This window comes from Setaria viridis, chromosome 2, assembly GCF_005286985.2.
Source record: "Setaria viridis chromosome 2, Setaria_viridis_v4.0, whole genome shotgun sequence".
Lineage (NCBI taxonomy): Eukaryota > Viridiplantae > Streptophyta > Magnoliopsida > Poales > Poaceae > Setaria > Setaria viridis.
Window position 1 is genome coordinate 14,489,847 of NC_048264.2, and position 18,435 is coordinate 14,508,281.

At 47.9% G+C, this 18,435-nt stretch overlaps 2 protein-coding genes across 2 annotated transcripts; one reads left to right on the forward strand and one right to left on the reverse strand.

Moving 5' to 3' along the window:
- Positions 1-5,119: 5,119 nt before the first annotated feature.
- Positions 5,120-6,924, reverse strand: LOC117844131 (uncharacterized). The gene has a single exon (XM_072292129.1). The coding sequence runs from the start codon at positions 6,377-6,379 to the stop codon at positions 5,339-5,341; it is 1,041 nt and encodes a 346-aa protein (XP_072148230.1). The 5' UTR covers positions 6,380-6,924; the 3' UTR covers positions 5,120-5,338.
- Positions 6,925-8,504: 1,580 nt separating this feature from the next.
- LOC117845309 (biotin synthase, mitochondrial) lies at positions 8,505-13,165 on the forward strand. The gene is made up of 7 exons (XM_034726305.2): positions 8,505-8,661; positions 8,942-9,162; positions 11,283-11,462; positions 11,634-11,740; positions 12,018-12,223; positions 12,313-12,452; positions 12,660-13,165. The coding sequence occupies exons 2-7, from the start codon at positions 8,944-8,946 to the stop codon at positions 12,963-12,965; spliced, it is 1,158 nt and encodes a 385-aa protein (XP_034582196.1). The 5' UTR covers positions 8,505-8,661; positions 8,942-8,943; the 3' UTR covers positions 12,966-13,165.
- Positions 13,166-18,435: the final 5,270 nt, after the last annotated feature.

Consider the following 18,435-nt stretch of genomic DNA (forward strand, 5'->3'; position numbering starts at 1 on the left):
GTGGAAAACCATCAATGTGGTCCTTTGCACAATTTAGAAGCCCATGATGTCTATCTGATATCATACACACTATCCGTGAAGGTCCAAGAACATTTACCCGAACAAGTTTCATAAACCATGACCAACTCTCATTATTCTCACTCTCGACCAAGGCAAAAGCAAGAGGCACAATCTGTTGTTCTGGATCTACAACAACTGCCATCATTAATGTACCCTTGTACTTGCCAGTCAAGAATGTACCATCCACCAGTATCACAGGACGGCAATGTTGAAATGCCTCACTACATTGAGGGAAGCACCAAAATACCCTTTGCAGTATATGCTTCAACACTCCATTGTCAGGAACCATCATGCCACATGAGTCGATCCACCATTTAACTCCGGGATTGTAGTAGGTTATAGCTGAGAGTACCCTAGGAACCATGTCGTACGACTCCTTCCAGTCGCCCCAAAGCAGGGCAACAGCGTGTTGCTTCGCCCGCCAAGCCTTCGAATACTTCACACGGTACCCACTAAAGATGAAGATGGACTCCACGAGTGATGGCACCGATGTCTCGCTGTCTTTACGGATAATGCCTAGGATACGCCGTCCAAGGTACTTTGCTGTGCACTGTACATGCTCTCGCTTCGGCTGTGACGACCGACAAGTATGCGGTTGCACAACATTTGAAATTCTCCATTGTCCGGTGCTTGATATTAGCCGAGACCATACACGCCAATGGCATCCTTGCTTGCACATCACATTGTATCTTAAGTTCTTGTCAGAGTGAACTACGCTAAAAGGTCTATGTAACCTCACCGCGTAGTCAGCCAAGAAAAACTTCAGCTCCTCAAGACTATTGAACTTCATCCCCTTCTTAATCACTGGACTCTCACCAATGGACGTCCCTTCGGCATTCACCATACTAGATTCACATATTGCTTTGTGAACCATACTTATGTCCTTATCATTGGGAACGGATGGCAGTTCGACATCACGTTCTTTTAACATCCGTAACTCACACTGGGTGTAAGAAAAACAATCGTCCATACGACGAATGCCTTCTACATCATGTACGGTTGCGGTGTCAAATTGCAGTCCATCCTCTTCATTTTCTACCCCGACGTTCTCATATTCATGCCCACCACTCTCAAATAGTGATTCCTCCTCTACCTCCTCACCTACTACCCCATCTTCCTCCAATTCACAATCTTCGGAACCCATAGAGACATTATCAACATCTATATTTGCTTCATCCCTCTCAAAAATGTTATTGGGAAAATCATCATTGGCAATAGCCAAGTCAAAATCACGTTCTGTTTCACCTAACACGTGATGCAACATTTCTGACTCCTGGGTACCATTATGGTTCACTACCGTCACTTCCTCCCTCATGACAACATTTGGGCCAGGCATACGAACAATTTCGACTATAACCTCCAAACATGCAACATTGGCTTTGTGCACAACATCCTTATAGTGCTTCCAATTCGCATCGGATGCTAACTTCATGAGAACATCATGAGCTCTAGCTTTCCCACAATCAAAACGACCTCTCAAACTGATCTCATCCACTCTACATCCATACTTCGTCATTACACTGTCAACTAAATCACTAAAACTTGGAGGACCATCAAATATTTCAATTGACTCATTCATATTCTCTAACTCCCCATTTTGTTTCACAACACCACCATGAAAAAATCGAACTAAACGATCCATCTACAAAATACAAACATTTCACCATGTCATATACACTACACATTGCACATATTCGACATATCAACTACACACATTACATATATTGGACAAATTGCAAACAAAAAATACACATATACATTGTACTATACGATTCAATGAATATATCCTTAAATCAATAAGTTCTACACGTCAATATCGCGGGCAGAGACTCAATTGCGTATGAACTACATATCATCTAACACAAAACACTATTGCATTTCATTGAAATTTCAAATCACTAACCTAACCCTAAGTCACCTAAACATCCTCCGATCTACCAAATGCAACGGTAAAACACGAGAATAAGTAGGGGAATACCTTCCACACGAAGCAGGGATCGATTCCCACTACTTTCCCCCACCGAAAACGCCGGATTTTGGGTGGATTTGGGGGTGGGGCGGCGGGGGGCGGCGCTGGAGCTTCGGGCTCGGGCGTTTCTGGAGGAGGAAGAAAGGAGGGAGGGAGGAGGAAGGGACCGGCGCGTCGACTTAGTGTTGGCCCTACCGCGCCAGGCGGGCTGGCGCGGCGAACGCACGCCCACGTCAGCGCCCACCTGGCGCCGCGACTCGCCGCGCCAGCGTGGCAGGGGGCTGCCGCGCCAGTGCATGTGGCGCGGCAGCATCTTCCTGCCGCGCCAGGCGGTCTGGCGCGGCCAAAAGGGTTAGCACGCGCAAATAAAACCCCGCTGAGGTTATTTTTAAAAATAAAGAAAAAAGGGTTAAAAATAAAAAAAAAAGTTCGCTGATGGTTTTGTTCTGGTTAAGCACAAGCCAAGACTATCGATCATGTTCTCTTTTAGTTCCATCACCTGCAATCGTACGACGAATCTTTGCATGGTCAACCTTTTACTTTACACGATCTACATACCTTAATATACAATGCATGTCAACCTCTTATTTTCTTTTTTCATATATCCAACTAGCAACCAGTAATCCTGGTTTGTGCTCCCTCTTCTGTTTCAAATTATAGGTTGTTTTGACTTTTCTAGATTTATAGATTTTACTACGTATTTAAACATAGCGTATATATATATATATATATGCATAGCAAAAACTATCAACCTTATGAGGTGGGTGGGAGGTGTGGTCGTATACTCTAACCACCCAGGTTCAAGTCCCCTCTAGATCGAATTTGGATGTCTATTTCTTCTTCTTAGTGAAAAATCTCCCACAGCCTGTAACTTTGGACAGAGGGGGTATGTTTTTAACAAAGAAATGGTTTTGTAATGCTAAAAGATTTTATTTAGGAACACTTTAGTACCACCGTTATGAAATCTATCATTCAATCATATTTTCCTTCCATCCTTTCGTATCTCCCATCTCCGACACTTCATGAATGTTTGGTTCTTTAGGACCTCCTAAGATTCCTGTCACATCGAATGTTTAGATACTAATTAGGAGTATTAAATATAGGTTAATTATAAAACCAATTGCATAGATGGAGACTATTTTGCGAGATGAATCTATTAAGCCTAATTAGTCCATGATTTGACAATATGGTGCTACAGTAAACATGTGCTAATGATGGATTAATTAGGCTTAATAGATTCATCTCGTGAATTAGCCTCCATCTATGTAATTAGTTTTATAATTAGCTCATGTTTAGTCCTCCTAATTAACATCCGAATATTCGATGTGACATGAATTTTAGTTCAGACTAAAGAATCAAACACCCTCTGCCCATGGCGCTCTTTTTCCAATTGCTGACATGGCTTGGCAAGGATGAGGATGCTGCGTTCTTCGAGGTCAGTGACTACAAGCTATCACCGCTGCTACTCAGGAGGTGTTTGGATACAATGTGCTAAACTTTAGCAGTGTCACATCGGATGTTCGGAGGCTAATTAGAAGGACTAAACATTAGCTAATTATAAAACTAATTGCAGAACCCCTGTGCTAATTCGCGATACGAATCTATTAAGCCTAATTAATCCATCATTAGCAAATGGTTATTGTAGCACCACATTGTCAAATTATGGACTAATTAGGTTTAATAGATTCGTCTCGCGAATTAGACTTCATCTGTGCAATTAATTTTATAATTAGTCTATGTCTAATACTCCTAATTAGCATCCAAATATCCGATGTGACAGGTACTAACTTTAGCATGGGTACCCAAACACCCCCCTCAAACCTGCCCATAAAAGTCATGCTCTCCAAACACAATAATTGGTCCCGGAATTTTTTACTCCACCGGCTCATGTTCCTGCTCGCTCCGTCCCACAAAGACAGTACGTTTAGCTTTCAAAATTTATCTCACAAAGAATGTACGTATAACTTTCAAACAATCCAACATAGACCCTCGTAATACCTTCTAGCCCAGCTAATGAATTGATCATTTACTTCCACCATCGATGTCCAAGCCAGACTCGCTAAATAAGGAAGGCTAATAGGTCCGACAATTATTGCAAGTGTGCATGTATAATTAATTCTACTTGGTAATCCATCCGATTACGAAGAGTTATTAGGAGTATTTTGGACTTTTAGCATTGCTACCATCTTATCTAAAATTTTCTAAACGAACAGTCTTTGTGGGCCCTATAGTGTTGGAGCTGGAGCTGGCGGAAGCTCCACCAAAGGTGCCCTCAGATGCATCACCAATAAATAAGAACCGTCGATACTATCATTGGGAAAGTTTGCAAATAATTTTCCTTAAACCTAAAACCGATAAATACACAACTCATACACTGTCGCAATACATGCCGCTATTTAAAACACCGATTCTCTGGATAATTGGAAATTTAGTGACCAAATTACCCGTATTGGACGAAACTTTCGTGATAGCTATGCACCCCTTGGTCGTGAGAGTTTCCACGAGAACGCAAAAGCCAACCATGCCGGAAAAAGTCAAAGTCAACGCTCCGACGGCAGATTCTGACATCCAGCTGCGCTGGCCATCGACGTGGCAAGTAGAGTGGCCGTGGGCCGTGGCCTAGTGGGTCATCTTTAATGCCGCACGGCCTGCGACTGACGCCACCTGACCTCACCTGGCGCGGCCCGGCGTCGTCTTCGCCCAAGAGCGGAAGCCGGAAGCTGCAGCGGTGCAGCAGCAGCAGCCGCCTGCAGCCGCGCACTACCCCTCGAAGTTTAATGGCGGCCACCGGAAAGCATGCCGTTGCCGGTAGGCAGAGTGGAGCGGAGTACGAGGCTACTGTCCCCCTCCCCCCCGTGAGCCTCGTGATGCCGCAGTAAATGGGGCCGGGGCCTGGGCCTGGCCGGCTGCGCGACCGATCGAGGCAGGAGAGCACAAGTCACCAACTGCTTCCCCTTCTGCTCAAAGGGAAGGGATGGATCAGTTGCAGCAAGCTCGCCGGCGCCGAGCACGGCATCGGCAGCCGAGGCCAAGGACCTCGCACGGCAACTCGATCACCGAGAAGAAACCGAACGCGCAAGAAAGAGATGCTTGAAGAAAATCGAAACCTGTGACGATTCTTGATTCATTCTCCATCATCGGTCAATTCTCAAATTCCCAACCATCAATTTGTTCAACGACCAGACAACGAGCAGCAGCAGAACTATCAACGTCAGAAAACAGCAACGAACGGAACATATGCTGACGACAGGGGAGGAGAGAGAGAGAGAGAGAGTTCGACACGGCCAAGCGACGGAACGGAATGGCGCGTCACCGCCGGTAGCACTGCAGGTGCAGGAAGAACCCGGCGGGTGGCTGCCCCTTGCTGGCCATCTCCTCGTCCATCCACACCCGGCCGCCGTCCGCCGCCCCACGCGCCTTCACCATGAACTGCGCCCCGCCGCCGCCGGGGGACGCGCCGGCGAACCACCAGTCGTGCACGTCCCACATGACCTCCACCACCGCGCCGTCGCCCAGCACCGCCGTCCGGTTGCCGCGGAAGTTCCACTTGACCCGGCGCGCCTCCACCACCTTCTTGCCGTCGACGCTGACCGCCACCTCGCCGTCCCTGGAGGATGGCCCTCCTGCCCCCCACTCCTCCCCGCGGCACGCCACCGTGACTTCATGCTCCGCGCCGTCGTCGCGGAACCGGCACCGCGTCGTGTGGACCAGCTGCGCGCGCGCGGCGGCGGCGGAGTGAGGGAAGGCCGCCGTCCCGCCGCGGACCTGCTCGCGCCGGCTGAGCAGCGCGCGGCGCGGGGCCGGGGCGAACCGGCGCCCCAGCTCCCGCGCGCCCTCGCCGCCGCCGAGGAGGAGAGCGAGCTCGCCGTCCGCGACGACGGCGAGGTGGTAGTCGCGGGAGGGCTCCGGCGAGCCCGGTTGCTGGTACTTGGCCTCCGCCGTGTCCCAGTAGATGCACACCGCGGTGCCGGCCTCCGTGGCGAACGACCGCGTCCCGCGCTTCTTCTGCAGGAAATGCTGCGCGCCCGCCGGCGGAGCCGGCGCGGTCGTCCGGCGCGGCGTGCCGACCGCAGCCAGTGGCAGCGCCCTGGATCCGTCGTCGACGGCCACGGCGAGCCCGGTCACGCCGGCAGCCGGTGCCCCCGCCGCCGACCCCGCCCCGGCCCCGGCGATGCCCCGCGTCCAGGTGACACTGATCCGGAGCTCCTTGCGCGACGACAGCGCGACCCTGTAGACGCTGGCGGTGGCCGCTTGGAGCGAGCGGTCGAGCGCGGCGCCGGCTCCCCTGCCGCCCGCGGCCCCGGCGGCCAGCGCGACGGCGCCGTCGCTGAAGCAGGAGAAGTCCCGCATTGCGCCGCTGGCCGTTCCTCGGAGCAGGCGACGAGGACGGTAGCGAGAGCGAGACGACAGGGTCACGCGCGCGCACGACTGCACGAGGCGTGGACCTCGGCAGGGGCAGCCCACCAAAGCAACAGGAGGCGGCCGGGTGGAGACGAAACGGAAAGGCGCTGCGTGTCTGCGAGCTACTACCAGAAAGTAGGAGTAGCTGCTGGCTGCTGGTCCTGGCCTGCTGCTGCTGGCTTGCTGGTAGGAGCTGGAGGTGGAGGTGGAGGGGGAGGACCAGGCTCCACGGCGGCACGGCAGATGTGGCTGGCCTGGACGCCTGGTGTGCTAGCACGAGCACCGCAAGAATGTTTGGGATTGGCAGGAGGAGCACGGAGGTGGGGCAGCGGTAGAGCTCGAAGGGGGAAGGGATCAAAAGATGCTGCGGCCGCTGCTGGCTGCCGGAAGAATTGAACGGGCTGTGTTTTTTTTGGTGCTCGTGTCCTTTGGTGAGCTTGCTTTTTTGTTTGGTTTTTTTCTGGATATCTTTTTTGTTGAGGTGAGGTGGCAAATTGCAACGTGTGTGTGTGAGAGGTAGAACGGTTGGGGTTCACGCATTTAAGGTGCGGTTGACAGTGTCTTGACCGGGTTAACGAGCCATGAATCGGCGACGTAGTCTCTGCCTCTCAGCAGTTTGCTGGTCAGTCCCGTTGTCTACGCGATGACATCATGGCGCAAAGAAAGAGAAAAGAAAATGCATGCACCCCTATGCGAAAGCATTGATCCTTTTATTTTGTTTTGTAACTGATTGTGACGAGATCTTCTTCTCCTTCTTCTTTTCCCTTGTAATCTAGAGACACAACAGCAGCACAGGAACGCATGCGTCAGACATACGCGCCGCACTGATCGATACGGCGTGCGACCGTGTGTGCGTGATCCGATCCGATGGCACTCCCTCTCTCCCCGGTGTCAGAAACGATCATTATGCCGGACAACGATTACTGCGTGCTCCCATCGATGTGATTCCTGCCCGGCCTAACCACGCATCATTAACCTTTCACCTGGCTCCCCTTCTTTTTCCACGCACGGATGCCTAACCATCTGCATCGCGTGGCGTCGCACCAAGTCAAAACCAGCCTGCGTCGCCGTCGCCGCCGTCACTCCTTCATTACGGCGCTAACCTAGCTATCGACTCCGGCCTAACCAGATGATTAACTAATTGCGTGGACACGTACGTGCAGCGCTGTGGCAGCGACGACTCGCCCATGCACGGGGCTGGACAAAGCCACTGCCATGAATGCGCGCGTACAGGAGCCGCGAGTGAACGCGCCAGACTTCTGTCCCTCCACGTTCAAACCGGAGCGTTTGACACGTTATGGCTAGCTGCGTGTGACTGTGGAAGTGCAGTTCGTGACTGGATCGTGGATGGGAACAGACGGCCGGTCCTATAGATTATTGCTTGCCACTCCCTACTACGCGCGAAAGCGATGGTGCGGCGCACGATCGCACCGCAGGGCCCGTGCGCGCGGCAATGCGCCGGGGACCGACTCCAGACTCCTCTACCCATCGACCGTCGTGCCGGCCACGCCCACACGTCCAGCGGCCGCAGCCGGCAGCCAGCGGGCGTTACGGCAGCAGGGCACGAACGCATCGATTCAGCAGGGCAGCCAGCTAGTCTCCGATCCCTCGGCTGCGACTTTGTGAGCCTGGGAATGATATGGGCGCCCGTCTGGTCATTTGGCTGGCGTACGTTGGGCGGCCGGTTGAGAACCAACGGCGGCGGCAAGCCGGCCGGCCGGGAAATGTAATTGCAGCTGGCTGGTACCGGCCACCGGGGGCGGCAGGGTGGCTGCGGCCGGCCGTTTCAATGAACGGGACTGTGGTCGATGTGGATGGGTGCACGGGGTCCGAGCACGACCCCGATCGGCCGGGCCGGCCCGGGCGACAGCGATTGAGATGCTGCCATGAGCCCATCCATGATCGATCGATCGATTCGTTGCAAGCAAGGTCGTGGACTAGTTGTTGGGCCAAGGCAGAACGTCAGCGGGCCACATGGGCTGGAAATTTTCAATGGGCCGAACTGTCTCCCGCGCGCAATGCAAGTTGTTGGGCTGTCCTGCAGTCACGTTAATCTCCCTCCTCCCCGGGCAATCGTCATGCCTCTCTTGCTTGCTTTCCCCACGTTCGTTGTTCACCCCCCGCCTCTCTTCTCTCTCGCTCTTCCTTTCCAGGCGGCGACGACTGGGCGAGCGGCGGTGCCATTCGCCCCGCCTCGGCCGGGCCCTTTGCCGGCGTCGACCACCCACCAGGTGCTGCCCGCCCATTCACTCCCCTTCCTTCTACGCGAAACGGGGCACCCTAATGCAAGCTATTTCTATTCGGATCTGACCCAGTCACAGTGTAGAGGAAATGGATAGGGATTTGTCATTTGTGTATCTAAACGATAAACATGGAAGAATAATTGTACCTTGTGTAAAACATGCTTAGCCTTAGTAGCATCTCTCTTCTCTTATAATTTTGTCTGGCTTGCTTCAAGCCAAGCCACTATGCTTGCGTGTTGAGCAACGGGTTGCTATGTTCGTGAATCAGGCATGGCAATGATGCTGCTGGCGGCGGGGCGCAGCTTGCGCTCCATCCTCCACCCGCGGCTTGCCGGGGCGGCGGCGGCGTTCTCCTCGGCCCCGTCCGCGGCATCGGCGGCAGCGGCGGAGGCGGAGCGGACGATACGGGAAGGGCCGCGGAACGACTGGAGTCGGCCCGAGATCCAGGCCGTCTACGACTCCCCGCTCCTCGACCTCCTCTTCCACGGGGTACGTATGCTTACTCGGACTGGACACTCGCGATCCCAGAAACCTCTGTTAATCCTCTGGTTGTGTCGTGTATGGTACTGGATTAATGGCGATGCCTCAAATTTAGCAAAAGATTCTGTCTTTAACTTCTGGGCTGAAGGCCTTTGATTTCGTACTAAGGTTGTACGTTTAGGGTCTTTGGACTGTGAAAGCTGGATTTGGAGTGTCAGAGCTGTAGCTTACTTCTCTCAGATACTTGCTAAATGCCATTTTTGCTGTTGCCTAGTTGAGTCTGGTCAAGCGGATATTGCTACGTAGTTGCACCTCGGGGGTAATGCCAAAAGGTTTCATTTTGGGAGGATTTCTTGTTCTTGTGGTAGTTGGCGATAGCGATTGACATTTCAGCTCTGTGGGGCTTTGTGATGAGGACACAGCAGTGGATATTTCTATTTGTTCCATTAGATATCTGAAGATTATGCCTTTATGCTAGCCATTTCTGGTTGATTTTTTTGTTTAGAAAAAGGAAATGTTTCTGGTCCCTGCAACCGCGCATAGCTAAGTTTTACAGCATTCTCAGCTCAAAAGCTGATGAAAAAAAAGGGAAAAGATGTACGCATATAAAGGGAATAAATCAAAAGCAAAGTCTATTATTGCTTCTCCATCCATTCTTGGCAAAGATATCCAAAGCGACAATCTCCAACGCTTTGCTTGCTGAACAGATAGTTTCCCTTGATTCCTCACGCTGCAGTAGAGACCAAAATCGCAACCAATATGCTCCCCTAAAAACAGCATGAAAAGAGGTAAACCGTTTTTTCTCAAAAACCAAATCGTTACGCGTACACCAAATAGCCCACATAAGAGCTGCGACCCCCACGAAAATCAGTAGCCATTCCTGGTTGATGTTTCCAGCATTCACGGTCATGTTCAGCTAAATGCTTGGTGGATTTAGTAGATGAATAATGTTGATATGACACCCAGTTTCTTTGTATGGTGCTATTAAGGATCAGCTCTGTCACTTTAGGCCGGCCTTTTAGCAGTGGAAAGACCTGATGACAGTAATGTCAACTTGATTGTGTTCTTTTTGTTCTTAGCATCTGGGATTTTTCACTCAATCTATAGACACTGAAATGCAACCACTGATACAAAATATTATAATTACTAGCATTTTATGATGGTTGTGTTTTGGAGCCTTGTTGGTTATTTAGAGTTTCCTTAAACTGATGAAGCTTTCATTCTGTAAATGTTTTTTGCTTATTGCCCGTCCAAGAAAAGATATCAGATGGTGTGTGCTGGAGTATGTCTGATAAAGAAATTATTGTGTTTATATGGACCTAGGTGTCAGTTTGTAAGTCTATAAAAACTCTTAGCTATTTATAGATCCATTTGCAGTGTTGGTAGGAAGGTACTGCCCTCGAGGGCATTTAACCGGTATAGTGTGGAAATTCACATCAAGCATTTCTTTAAGGTGTTTTTTTTGGCCATCCCTTGTAGGTGCTTTGGATAGTTGGGATTGCAGGTGATGCAAGGTTTCACTTTTAGGTGCCTTTATGTGGTGGCAACGTTCTTGACAAATTTTTCTAATATCTGACTCTAGTAGGCCGTGGAATCATCTCATTGGTATTGGTCAAGTGTTAAGTATCACATAATCCTGTAGAGAAAGTAAATATAGAAGTTTATAGTTTATACGCTAAGAATTTCTAAAGTTTGATGCTACGTGTAGGAAAGGCTAGTTCTTGTTGTAAGCCATGGAATGAAGATCAGGCTTCAGGTTTGATGGCTCATTGTTAGGCAATTATTGCATGATAGTCTGATAAATGCAAGTCAATAACAAAATCATCTCATACCCTATTCAATATGTTTGGTCACAGTATCGTATTCATTTGGTGTAGAACGATTACATTCCTGTGCGTCTTGACTCATCATGAAATGTAAGCATTCTTTGCATTTACTCCACAGATTGCTAGTTTGTAAAAAGGTATAGATGTATAAGAAAATGCAACAACTCAAATGATTTATTATTCTGCTAAAGAACACTATGTTCTCTTACTGTATCGGTTTACCTGATGGAGTTAGCATTCATGTGACCATATCACCATGCCATCTGTTCTTCTCATTATTGAGCGAATGCTTTATGTTTTCAGGCTCAGGTCCACAGACATGTTCACAAATTCAGAGAAGTGCAGCAATGCACACTTCTTTCAATAAAGACTGGTGGGTGCAGTGAAGATTGTTCTTACTGCCCTCAGTCATCAAGATACGATACTGGATTGAAGGCACAAAAATTGATGAACAAAGATGCTGTCTTAGAAGCAGCGAAAAAGGTACTGTTTGTGTAATAATCTTCTGGGAGGTGAACAAGTTCACTTTGGCTGTTGTTTTTAACTGCTGCTAGGTGGCAATATAACCTTGTATTTTCTTGTTGACTGTAGACTTTATAACTTATACATTTTTGTGCTGTATTATATTGTTCCTTCTAACCTATTGTTGCACAGGCAAAAGAGGCTGGGAGCACCCGTTTTTGCATGGGAGCTGCATGGAGAGAAACCATCGGCAGGAAAACAAATTTCAACCAGATTCTTGAATATGTCAAGGAAATAAGGTATTCACTGGAATCTTTTATTATACTACCATAAAACTATGGTATATGGTGCAAGTTCTGCATAACCATGCACAAGTTCTCTTCTATGTCGATGTTCTGTTATTTTTGCCTTTATTTGCCTAGTTGTGTACTTGTTTGGAAGTTGGATCAAACTAGCATATGCACATGTCATTTATTGAAGGCCTTAACACATGGAATATGATGAACAATGAAAATTTTCTGTGTTATTATTGTATTATTTTAACATTCTACATGCATTGGATAATTAACGTTGTAGGGGTATGGGCATGGAGGTCTGTTGCACGCTAGGTATGATAGAGAAACAGCAAGCTGAAGAACTCAAGAAGGCTGGACTCACAGCATATAATCATAACCTAGACACATCAAGAGAGTACTATCCCAACATTATTACCACAAGATCATATGATGATAGACTGCAGACTCTTCAGCACGTCCGTGAAGCTGGAATAAGCATCTGCTCAGGTAATTCTCTGAAGTCACTGGTGTTTCTAGCTAATAAGTGTTTCGGCATGTCTTCAATATGAAATTTGGTGCATCATTCTTTTGTTCAGGGGGAATAATTGGTCTTGGAGAAGCAGAGGAGGACCGTGTAGGGTTGTTGCATACACTGGCCACCTTGCCTGCACACCCAGAGAGCGTTCCTATTAATGCATTGGTTGCTGTAAAAGGCACGCCTCTTGGGGATCAGAAGGTATTCTGTACTGTTCCTTGTTTTTTGTATCTTATATGCGTGTAGCTGGTGAATGAGCCTCCGTTTCACAAATGAGAAAAAGGCATGTATCTATAATCTATATAATATATAGCTTAGAATTGTTAACTTCATGCAGTACAGCCAGATTTAGGATTACACTTGCTGATTCTTTTTTTTCTTGGGATGCTAACCAATGTTCTACATCAGCCTGTGGAAATCTGGGAAATGATCCGCATGATCGCCACTGCTCGGATCGTGATGCCAAAGGCAATGGTGAGGCTTTCAGCAGGCCGTGTACGGTTCTCCATGCCAGAACAAGCGCTCTGCTTCCTTGCTGGGGCCAACTCAATCTTTGCCGGTGAGAAGCTTCTCACAACAGCGAACAACGACTTTGATGCGGACCAGGCTATGTTCAAGATCCTTGGTCTAATTCCCAAGGCCCCAAGCTTTGGCGACGAAGAGGCACCAGCTCCTGCTGACACCGAGAGGTCTGAGCAAGCCGCTTCAATGTAGACCATCGTTGCCGATTCTCTGTATCCAAGTTAGTGCGAAACTAGCAGTAGCGTTAGCTAGCTAGAGCACTGTATTGTAGAAACCACTACACTGTACTGTAGAAACCACTACACTGTACTGTAGAAACCACTACATTGTTTAGTCGCTTGAGAGTGATTAGACATAATTAGGGAATGCCAATATATGATGTATTTCAGCCAGCTTCCATCTCTGATTTCTCTCGAGGCAGCGCAACAGATCTTCCGGCTTTTGCCGCTTTTCAGAGATGGACTGCACTTCCATCTCTGATTTCGTGACAACTGATTGGAGTTTTGTGCCCACAAACCAAGTGCCTTTTCAGATAGGCCTATATAGCCTCAATATGAATAACTTCAATGAGTATGCATGCAGAGACTTTTCAAACGAATCAATTCAACGACGATTATTTCCTCCGTTTCAAATTGTAGGGTTTTTTGACTTTTATAAGTTTATAGATATTATCATGCACTATCTATAAATCTATAAAAGCTAAAACAACCTACAATTTGGAACAAAGGGAGTATAAATGTTTTTTCAGGTTTCTTATATCAAACTTACTAGCCATGCTCAAATACAATAGAGCAACGGGAAGGTCATTCCCGTAAAAAGAGGAGTAGAAAGGGTACTCATGAAAATCCGAACCGGTTGTACCAAAGGGATGATATAATTTTTTTATGGCATTGGACATTGCCATAATATTCGGTGTCAATGAAGGCCTATTCAGCTACGACACTGTCGGGCAATCGAAACATCATGCATAAAATGAAGGCGACCTTTACAGTTATTAAGTTGAGGGGAAAAATAATATTGTGGGTTTTGATGGTTACTGAAAAGCTCTATTTTTTTAAATTGAGCACTGTCATATCATTTAAGAAGAGAATGCAGTCTGGTTTGCATAGCTAATGTTACATAAATTGTCATAACTCATTGCTCCAAAAATAACGTTCTAACATAGAAATGAAAAGCCCTATCAATTGTTGGGTGGGCAATATGAAATGTTGACTTGCTTATTGACGGTGTACAATAGGTTAAGGATGTGCCAGTTTCGTTGGTGGTCGAGGCATTAATATGTCATTGCCAAGAGCTATTATGTACGCTTGTCAGTTTCTGCACAGATGATATTTAGCTGATAAAATGCTTACATTTGCAATTTCCTGATTTCAGCACCTATCTCTTGGATTTTCCGTTAAATATTAATATTATTAAAAAAAATTCCTTCTCCAACGCGGCCTACAGCCCTGCATCGCTTATCAGCAGCTCAGCACAGCAACAACAGCAAGAATCGAGCCCAACTGGGGACAGGTGGGCCTTCCTATTAGCGTCGAATTCCCTTCCACCTGAGAGTTCGAGTCGGACTCGGACACAGCCAGAAATGACGATCCGGTGGCGTCGTCCGTACGCCACCGCCATCCCTCCGCCGCCGCCACCGCCACCGCATAAAAACTACAAATCCTCGGATCATACGCGAAACAAATCCCGCGACAGGCAAGATCGCGCGCATCGTGTTCAATTGCAAAGTCTAGCAAAGGAGAGCGTTCCCAGCAACCACTCACCCGTAGATCTCGTCGAAAGAGATGCTCTGCCTCCCCTCCGCTGCCGTGCTCCGGCTGGCCGATCCGGCAGCACGTAACGCCATTGCTTCGCAGCAGCAGCGTCTTCCTCAAGCAACTATATTTATTGGCCCCTCGCTGTCGACGGGTACATCACCTATCGCTAAAAGTCTCGTTGGCGACGGGCATATCACCTACCGTTGAAAGAATAACGCTAATTAAATCTTGGAATAAATTCATGAAAATACGAGCACCGGCAGGGTGGGCAAGTTCCACCACAAGTAACGTTGAGCTACACTAAGTTCGCATGTTAATTATTCAAATACTTCATTTTATTCATTTTCTTCATTAAAAATATTATGTATGGTTTTATTTTATTAATGTAAAATATTTTATATACAATATTCATTATTTATATTTGTTTATTGAACTATTTTTATAAAACAAATTCACAAGTGATATTTGTCGATATCCCTACCTGTATATTTTATGATTAGTTCATTCTTCCAAATCGTCAATAAAGTGAATAGATACTTATTAATTGCAATCACCCAAATTTAGTAGATATGCGAATGCGAATTCGAATTTGAGATATACATTTTGTATTCGTATTCGGGACATCTAAATTCGTATTCAAGTAAATATGGTTAAAGTTAATATTCGAATCTGATTCTATTCGAGTCCGATCTGATTCTATCTTAATGGGAGGTAGAGGCCATGAAAAAACAGAGGAGAAATGAGTACTTCTCATGGAGCTTTGACATGGACGGGTTCTTTTAGTAGCGAGGGATCAATGTACTAAATGGATGAGTGGACAACCGAATAAAATCTTGCAAAAATGCAGTTATTATATAGGTCGACTTTTATACCATTATACAAGTTGAGAAAAAAAGTAGTAAAGTGGGATTTGATAGTTGTCGGAAAGCCCGATACGACTTATCGAGACAAGAAAAGATAAAATAATAAGAACATGCTAAAGTGGGATTTGAATGGCAGATTTGTACCATCATCTCGAGAAATCGAATCTACAAATTTACTACATGTCGACTGCCACTACTATTATGCAGGCTAATCAGTTTCAGTTTGCACAGAATTTAGCGATAAGATGCTAGAGTTGCAATTATACGCTTTCACTATCCATCTTCTGGACTTTCCGTTTGAACGAGATTATCTTAAAAAAAAGGAAAATCTGTCCAACGCGGCCTGCTCATCAGCAACTCAGCAAGACCCGAGCGCTCCAGTGGGCCCACCTTATCCAGCGAAATTACTTCCTTCTACTCCTACTCCGTTCGAAACCTAGTTGGACACAGTTCCTCCGTCGCCGACCTCCGCCGCCGATACGCATCTCAAATACACTTCCTCGGCTCCGATCTCAAACCCGGCGCAAATCAAATCTCAAGCAAAATCCTTCCTCATGCAACCAGGCGATCTCGCGAAACCATTCCCCATGCAAACGAAGCAATCTGAGCTCAGCGATGCTCTACCTCCCCTCCTCCGCCGCCGATCCGGCGGTGCGTGGCGCACTTCGCAGCAGCAGCGCTAGAGCTTTCCTCACGCCTCCACTACAGCTCGAGGCATGCTCAGCTTCTCCTCCGCCGCACCATTCGGGCCAGCAGATCCGGTGGCGCAGCAGCAGAGCTCCCGCATGCAGGAGTTCAACTATTTGTTGATACCCTTGAGCTTGCTGCAAGTGGCACTTGGCCTACCCAACTTCCTCCTGATTGGATGGTCGAGTGGGGTTCCTCCTCGGACGGCGAGGACAGGGATCATTGATATCATGATCAACTTCTTCATGATATCATGCAACGATGTTTAGCTTCCACTTATTTATTTCTGTCGTTTGAAAACTCTGCAAACTTTGTTTGAATTTCGAACTTGATGTTGTAATAATTCGATGCACTTGTTTAATTTGGATGGATTGTTGTAATCTCTGTAACCACTCATCTTCGTGCGAGTCTTGCTTTCTCGATCCTGAGTTAAGTGGTTTATCGGATGAAATCCGACGGACGACCAAGTTAACTTGTTTAAAGTACATGATTACGTGTTAGGTGACTTAAGTGTGCTTTAGCCATGTTAATCTGGGTGGTTCCGCCACATTTATCGGTGCAATTGATGGAACACACATACATGTTACGATCCCATTGAGTGAACAACCGAAATACTTTGGTCGACATGGTTATGCATCACAAAATATAATGGCGGTGTGCGACTTTGATATGAGATTCATATATTTGTTGTCACTGGTTGGCCTCATTCAGTTCATGACACTCGTGTATTGCTAGATACTTTGGAAACATACAACCAACAATTTCCACATCCCCCAGAAGGGAAGTATTATCTTGTTGATTCGGGATATCCTAATAGAAAGGGGTATCTAGCCCTTACAAGGGTCAAAGGTACCATGTATCTGCAACATGGGAGACAACCAGTGGGCTCCAAAGAGGTGTTTAACCATGCACATTCGCCTCTTTGAAATGTGATCGAGCGTTGTTTTGGTGTTCTAAAGATGAAGTGACGCATTCTTTTGAGCTTGCCAGCCTATCCCATCAATAAGCAAGCTAGAATCATATATGCAGTTATGGCTCTTCACAATTTCATAAGGGATAGTGCTATACATGATGCTGATTTTAAAAACTATGTTGATGATAATGATGAAACTATGTTGATGATAATGATGGTCATGATAGCACAAGTATTACTTATATGGGAGTGCTTCAACAGATAACAGTGATACGGGTGCTTTGCGGGATTCCATTGCTCCGGCTTTGGTAGCATGATTGTTCATGTAGTTGCTTTTGTTATTTTGAACGTATGAGGAGAGATTGTAATAGGCTTTAGTAATGACAATTGATACCTTAATTAAAAACTAATGAACCTATAATGTCAAAAATTAATGCAGTTATTGCATTTTGTGCTTTTTTAGCAACGAAATAAGGTATTATCACCCTCAAGGGCATACATGCCTGTAACGACCTTGGTTAAATCAGCTGAGTTAATCTTAATCCAAGTCCGTAATCCCTCTGTCTCAGCTCTTCCTGAGCTTAAGCGCTCCAAAACCGGTTCTTAGTCCCGACCCCTGAAGACCCAACCAAAATCGCCGGTTCCTTCTGAGTCCCCAAAGGCAGTGTTCCTTTCAATCTTGGAGCTGTGGAACAACCGAGACTGACTGGTGGACCTGCAATCTTTCTCACCGGATCTCCCAAGGCAGACGCGCCGAGCAGCATGCGCCCGCTTCAGAGCTTCCCCGCCGCGTGGCTTGATCTCTCCGACGCCGCCGCTTCACCCAGTCGCCGGTCGCGATAGGATGGATCCACGTGCCCTCCTCCCCAATCGCAGTGGAAGCCCTCTGCAACCCTTTCTGCTTCGCCCCGTCTCGCTCGCGCCCTCGCCGGCCTCGCCGGCCGCGCCAAGGTGCCCCGTCGCCGCCGTGGCAGAGTTTTACCGCTGCTACGTCAGACTACCTCGTGACTCGCGCCCATCATCTCGCCGGATCCCCGGCTGCAAGACCCGACACCTTCCGGTTTTTCCGCCGCCTTTCCACAGTCGCGCCGCCCACGAGCTCACTCCACAACGATACCTTCCTCGCCAACCCCGACTCTGGCAATGATAGCTCCTTTTCTTGCCCCACCAGTGACGTGCTCCGGCAATGCCGCTATTTCGCGCTCGCCCGCGCCGCCGCTCGCCCTGTCACTTCGCTTGTTGCAACCTCGCTTGTATAGCCTTTCTCCCTGTCACACCAGTCATATCCGCCGCTCGACGCAACCAGGCGACGCTCGCCTCCGGCAAATCTAAACCCCGGCAAAACCGCGCCTGTGCCGCCTTGTCTCCAGTGCCCAATGGCCGAAGACTCTATCTCCAAGGTCCTGTTCCGCCGCCCATCGCCGCCATGGCAGCGCATCCAT

Coding starts and splice junctions, on each gene's coding strand:
- LOC117844131 (XM_072292129.1), bottom strand. CDS start 6,379: ATGCGGGACTTCTCCTGCTTCAGCGACGGCGCCGTCGCGCTGGCCGCC.
- LOC117845309 (XM_034726305.2), top strand. CDS start 8,944: ATGGCAATGATGCTGCTGGCGGCGGGGCGCAGCTTGCGCTCCATCCTC. Junction 9,163..11,282: donor TCGACCTCCTCTTCCACGGG/GTACGTATGCTT, acceptor TTATGTTTTCAG/GCTCAGGTCCACAGACATGT. Junction 12,453..12,659: donor CGCCTCTTGGGGATCAGAAG/GTATTCTGTACT, acceptor GTTCTACATCAG/CCTGTGGAAATCTGGGAAAT.